Here is a 6,885-nt window from a genome sequence, read left to right as displayed (position 1 = left end):
AAAAAATTATCTTTTAATCTTTAATCTTCATTTAAACATCAACATTAATTAAAAAAAAATTATCAAACCCTATATGATTCAAGCAAGTATTCTTTAAATATTTCAACAGCAAAAAAAATTTTTTTGTTAAAAAACTAATTTTAAAAACTAAAGTGAAAAAAATAAAACTAGTTTTCTTACCATCATCGTCCTGCTCCATAAACTCATCTTTCTCATCAATATCAACATCAAGAACTTCAGACATTTTTTTAAATAAACTTAAGACTTTTTTTTTAAAAAAACATTAAAAAAATCATATAAAACCAATAAAGTGTGTGTGCATGTGTGTGTATATATATCATTTTTTATATAACTATTGTCCTAATATTTATTGCTCATTACTTGATTTTTTCTAGGCTACATTTGAGTAGGCTACAAAATTTTTTTTTCTTAATTTAGTAGCTCTGTCTCTTTTAATCATAAACTCCAAAACACAAGCATTGTTAGCTGTAGCGTGGCCAAGTTTTTCAATGTTACTAGCAAAAATCCGACACATTTTTCAAATTTGTTTAACGAATTTCACTGTCTGACTTATGTTAATAAAATTACAAACCTGCAAAAACAAATTAAAACATAAAGAGTTTTCACACTGTAAATTTTCAAGTTGTGACTAGATTAAAATCTTACATATCACTCCCAAAACCAAACAAAAAAATAAAAATTTAGGGACGTAGAGCTTTTGACATATAAAATATCAAAATGTAGCCTTAATCAAACTTGAGAGTGTTGGTCACATCAAGCATCTTGGGATTGTTTGTGCAATCTTGTTAAGTTCTAAAATACATTCAAATAACTAAGTTAGAGCGTTTTTACTTAGTTTCAAAACATAAACTAAGTAAAAATAGTTGTTGGCAAAGGCATACTTACCAACAACTGCATTGAATTTATGTAAAAATGTTATTATGTGTTTCACCATTCATAATAATAATGGAAAGTTGAATTCCATTAAGGCAATACTATCAAACTTTTTCATTCAATAATTGGTTTAGGACAGCCTGTGCTTTTAAAAAGTAAACAACTTAGCCACTATGACATAATTGGGATTAAACATAATAGTTGTTTATTCATTATTGAAAAACTTTGTAAATATGTTATTTATAATATATAGTAAATCGTATGCTATAAACTGTAGCACTTGAGGTGTCGTAGTTTTTTGTTAGAAAGATAATAGTTACTTCAAAAACCATATATCTTATTAAAAAACACGACAAATAAATACGTAATACGTTAGTATTTTTAATATTCAATAAACACCCAATCTTAGGTAGTTATTAGATAATAACAAGCAGTTTAAAAATTAGGTAGTTAATATGTAGCAACAACTATTTAACATTAGGGATCTTTTAATAGTAACTATATACAAATCAGCCGTAAAATAAACTTAAAATTAAAAGGAAAAGTTAGAGATTAAATTTTAAAATCTACCATTTACAAATAACTTTAAATATATTTAATATAAAATAAACAGCAATCATGACACTTCATCTCACTTGACTGCAATACTCAAAGATTTCACTCGGAAGTTAGTTTCAACAGAACGATCGGACATGCCGATTATTAACTCGATAAGACAAAATAACTATCCTCCGTTAGATACAAAAACATGCACCGTCTAATCTTAATTACATTTGGCTCACTTAGTTACATTCTTTAGAATTTCTTTTTGAATATGAGTAGAGGAAAAATAGTAAAAATAGTATATATATAAAAATTACAACCCCCTCCAATTGAGGGGGATTTAAACTTTATATGGTCATAATTTTTGATCGCTGAGAGATAATACTATGAAACTTAAAAATTATCGATGAATATAAGTCTAGTTGAGAATAGTACAAAAAATATTTTATCAACTTGTTGCTCTCACGTTTGGGGAAGGTGTAGCAAAAATTTTGGGGCTTTTTTGTTCCCAGCCTCCAATCATCGCAATTTTTTGCAAACTCTCATTAGTTGACATAAGTATAAACATATATATATATATATATATATATATATACATATATATATATATATATATATATATATATATATATATATATATATATATATATATATATATATATATATATATATATATATATATATATATATATATATATATATATATATATATATATATATATATATATATAATTACCAATCTTTTACTATTTATATAATCAACAAAAGTCTAGTGGAAAAGCAGAAAGCGCGTATTGAAAAATATTGAAGTATTCAAAGAATTTTCGCAACAGTCATTTTTATTGGGAAGGCAGCTCTTCCGTACAGAGTTTAATTGGGATGATTTTTATTACAGTTTGCACAACAAATCTAATGATAACACGAATTTTTCGAAACTACAGTATTGTGAAAAAGTTAAGAACCACTAAATAAAAAAAAAAAATTTTTTCAAATAAATTTAATTAATTTTTATTCTATAGATAATAAAATAGTCTTTTTTTTTTCAAACATATTAAATATAGCATGAGAAAAAAGAAAAAAATTTTTTTTTTGAAAGTTTGTTAATAGAACCTATAAAAAATAAGGATTAAATATTATGTGTTAATTTTTTTTTATATTTTTTTTGTGAAAAAGTTAAGAACCACAAAGAATTTTTTGTGCTAAATGCGGCGGAAACGTCTTTTTAAATTTATTTTTCCCTTTTTTTTAAAATATTCTTTTAATGACCTGAGTTATTACCAAAGAACCAATAAAAACATTTGAAAAAAATTAATTTTTTTAAATACTTTTAAAAAAAGTATTTAATTTCAGACAAAAAAAATTCTTTCCTTTTGAAAAAATGAGCAGAAAAGCTATTACCTATGAAGATCGTGTAAAAGTGGTGCATTTTCACCAGGAAGGTAAATCCGCTCGCGAAATTGGAAGAATAGTAAAGCGATCACATAGTTCGGTGCTAACAATCATCAAAAGATTCAAAGAGACGAAATCTTACGTTGATCGCCATCGTTCTGGAAGACCGCGTTTGACGACACCCAATGATGATCGCCTTTTAATCAGGTTGGCAAAGAAAAGTCGAACCATGCCGTCGCACGAATTAAGAAGGGAATGGAAGCTTTCAAATGGACGTCAAGCCTCGGCATCACTTGTGCGTAGGAAACTATTAGCTAACAATATGTTACGGAAAAAAGCTGTTCTAAAACCGCGACTTACCAAACGACATATAAAAAAGCGAAAAGAATTTTGCCAAAGCGTCAAAGAATGGTCTAAACAAAAATGGAGGACAGTAATGTTCAGTGATGAGATGAATATCGAGGTTGATAACCGAAAAAACCGAATTATGATTCGCAGGCAGCCATCAGAAAAATATAATCATGATTGTATCGTTCAAAGAACAAAACAAGGTAGCGGGTCGGTTGGAATATGGTGCTGCATGACATATTATGGTCTCGGTATGTTTAAATTATTTGATGGTCGACTCAACTCTACTTATTATGTCGATATTTTAAATAACAACTTGTTACCGTCAATTGATGCACTTAAGCAAAGCGTTCCGTTTATTTTTTAGCAAGACAATGCACCATGTCACAGGGCTAAAATTGTCTCTGAATGGTTCGAAAGTAAAAATATTGAGCGTCTAACTTGGCCACCAAATAGCCTAGATCTAAATTGCATTGAAAATCTTTGGAGTTGCCTTGATAAAGAGATTGCCAAGAAAGCACCAAAGAGCCTTGAGGAGTTGCGCAATATTTTACCAGCAATACTTGGAAATGTTCCCAAACATATTTTAGAGAATTTAATAGACTCAATGCCAAATCGTATAAATGAGTGCTTAAAAATTCATGGTAGAATTACGCGGTATTAGGTGGTAAAAATTATCGTATTTTATTCTGTGGTTCTTAACTTTTTCACAATTTTTTTAAAATAAAAATTACCTATAAAACTTTAAATACATTTTTTATATTTGTTTAAAAGTTTTTATCACTATTATTATTTTTTATTTTGTTTGTCTATTTTCTAAAATTTATTATTATTATTCTTTTTACCAGAAAAATATATTCGGTTAAAAAAAAATTTAAAAATAAATTATGATTTGTTTTTTTTGTGGTTCTTAACTTTCTCACAATACTGTAATACTGCTGATAGCAGAGTTTGAATTCCATTTAATAATCATGTAGAAAAACAATTCAGGCAAGTCAAAAGAGGAAAGAATGTTTGATATGCAAAAGAAATGGAAGCTCATGTAGACGTGGAGACTTGGTAACAATATTTTCAAAGACCACAGTTAACAATATTTTAGCTGCTACTTCAAACTTGATGAAGAATGATCAAAAATTTAGTGTTAAAATAGATTGTAGTCAAGATGAGGGTTGGGGTCAAATACGTATTTGTATTGGAATTTGTATTAGTATTTGGTAGTTATGGGCTAAATTCATATTGTATTTGGTTATAAAATCTCTTAAATATTCTTATTTTTAATTGTATTTGATTGAAATGTATTTATAGTTCCGTAAACTAGGTCGACCTGTGTTTTTTTGGGAGAAACCAAGAGTTTTTTAAATTTTTTTCCTTGTTTTTATTTTTCTATTTAGTGTATCATTTCATCAATATTGTATTTAAAAAATCTATTTATTTTTTCCAGGCTGCTCGGACGGTACTATTTTAAGGGCGGCAAATTTTTTTAGAAACTAATTATTGGTGTTTGACAGTATCCCTGATACCTCGCGTGATGATTAAGTCAGCCGGGTTTTACACTACGTTAGGATTTATGAAAACCAAATGGATGTTGTGGGGTCCTTTGTTGATTTTGTTGACACAAAAAGGGAAAATGCTAAGTCTATTTTATCTATAGTATTTGAAAAATAGTTCAAATACCATAGTTAAGGACAGGAGTTTTTTTGTAGAGGACAAGCATACGATAATGTTACTATGATATCTGGTCACCTAAATGGTGTTCAGATGCACGTTAAGGAAATCAATAGCAAAGAAGAATTTGTTGCATGTACTAACTGTTCACTTAATTTAGCAGGTCTGCATACTGCTGTGTATTCTGTTACATTTTATAAAGCTATAAAGTATTTATTCACGTTTTTTCTTTTCTTGACTCATTGCTGGAATGAGTCAAAGAAGCTTTACAGAAACACGATGGAGTTCAATGAGAGATGCAATTAGCGTTAAAAATCTTAAATGCAACTAACTTCACAAGTTAATAGCTCCACAATATTTAAGATTTTGGAGTAGTTTTTAAGATTTAATGATGACAGCATTTAAGAATTTAGAGTAACTGTTGGTTGCATTTTCTTTTTGTGCTTTCTCAGATTTTTGGAGTTTGTCCTTCGTAAAATAAATGATACACAGATCTACCTCCAAACAAAAGAACTGAATATACAACAATGTGATATCAAACTAGAAGCTTTAAAGTTATTTTTAACATATAATAGATATTAATTAGTTAATAAAGGAATCATTTATAAAAAGTAAAGAAATTTGTGATAACAGCGATCGATATAGCATATTGATCGATATAGTATCGATCGATACATCATAACATCAATCATCAAAGTAGAAAAAAAAAAATAGATAAGAGGGGAAAAACCACATGATGCTGCATTGTCACATGTAAATGAGCTGAGAAGAGAAACTTTTTTATCCCTTGAAAGATTGATCCAATAAGTCGTTACTGATTTGAACAGCTTTATGTACTATATGGTATTCTTACTTTATCAATACTTTTGATTGATAAAGTAAGAATAACATATAATATGACATTAATAACAAAGAATTCCTCGTTAAAAGGAAAAGGCTTAAAAGTACTATTTCTGTTGGCTTAAAAGTAAAATTTCTGTTGCACCGCAAGACAAAAATATGGATGGATGGTGGCCCACTTGAACTCTTGCAGTTCATTTTAAATTACAGTCTTGAAAACGAATGAATGTTCGCATTGGACAAAAAGTTGGATCTGCACACGGTCTGCAACCCACTTTTGATTTTTTTTTTAAACTTAAGTGAGTTAAAAGGAGTGTTATTAATCATTTATCATAATAAAATTCATCACGTTATTATTATTATCGCTGTCTACATAATTATCATGTTTATCAAATATTTTTATTGATAATTAATTAATTCAATCATTCTCATGCATAAGTAACATGACATACTGAATTATATTGTAAGCCTGAATGAACTTTGAACTTTTGAAGTGTAACGTTATTTTATCTATTCATATTTAAATTGAAAAAAATCTTTATATGAATTTCGAAAATTAAAAATGCTAAATACTTTTCCTTAACTCATTTTTTAACTCATTTTTTACTTCTTTCCCGCCTTTATAGCGCCCCTGCCCCTTCCCTTGCCGGTAGGATTTGCAGCCCTAGCCCGCGCCTGGCTAGAAATCGGTTCCAGTTTGAAAAACAAAAAATGCTTGGAAATATTTATTTTCGACTTTATTTAAAGACATCATTTTTGCGTAATATGAGCATGCTAAAATTACCCAGTGTTTTTTTATTGAAATTACTTAGTTTAAAGAACTAAAATTGCGGTGATTATAATTGCTTTTTGAATAAAAGGAAAATTAAGTAAAAATCTTTAATATTTTAACAACACTTAATATCTCACTGTAGTTTAAATTCAAAATATTTGTAAAATTTTTTTGTTAAAAGGTTTGAGTTAATAAAATTGAAAAAATGACGAATTGAATTTTTTTTATTTTTGTTTTTTAACGAGAAACAAAGTAGTATTTCATTTAAAAGTGGCTAAAAATTTGAATTTTTAACAATAAGTTTTGATAACAACGAATTATTATGATACACATATTTTTTTATTTGTCAGGTTTTTATTTTTTTACTTAAACTAATGTTATTTTTTTGAGCTGATTAAAGCTGCTCATATTATCATGTAATCTGCAGCCGTAGT

The 6,885-nt window shown here is 27.8% G+C and overlaps 2 protein-coding genes across 2 annotated transcripts in view; one reads left to right on the top strand and one right to left on the bottom strand.

Annotated features, from left to right (window-relative positions):
- The window catches only part of LOC100208534 (RNA-binding protein 8A), a 30,326-nt gene extending 30,038 nt beyond the window's left edge, over window positions 1–288 (bottom strand). The window contains exon 1 of the mRNA XM_065816507.1: window positions 181–288. Within this exon, the coding sequence (XP_065672579.1) occupies window positions 181–244 (64 nt within the window). The 5' untranslated portion in view covers window positions 245–288. The remainder of the gene's footprint in view (window positions 1–180) is intronic.
- A 2,527-nt stretch (window positions 289–2,815) lies between these two features.
- Window positions 2,816–3,541, top strand: LOC136089814 (uncharacterized). The gene has a single exon (XM_065815903.1). It carries the CDS (start codon window positions 2,816–2,818, stop codon window positions 3,539–3,541), a length of 726 nt encoding a protein of 241 aa, XP_065671975.1.
- Window positions 3,542–6,885: the final 3,344 nt, after the last annotated feature.

The sequence above is a fragment of the Hydra vulgaris genome, chromosome 13 (assembly GCF_038396675.1).
Source record: "Hydra vulgaris chromosome 13, alternate assembly HydraT2T_AEP".
NCBI classification, from domain to species: domain Eukaryota; kingdom Metazoa; phylum Cnidaria; class Hydrozoa; order Anthoathecata; family Hydridae; genus Hydra; species Hydra vulgaris.
The sequence above is the reverse complement of the archived record's forward strand: the minus strand, read 5'-3'. Positions and strand labels throughout refer to the sequence as shown.

Coding starts and splice junctions, on each gene's coding strand:
- LOC136089814 (XM_065815903.1), top strand. CDS start 2,816: ATGAGCAGAAAAGCTATTACCTATGAAGATCGTGTAAAAGTGGTGCAT.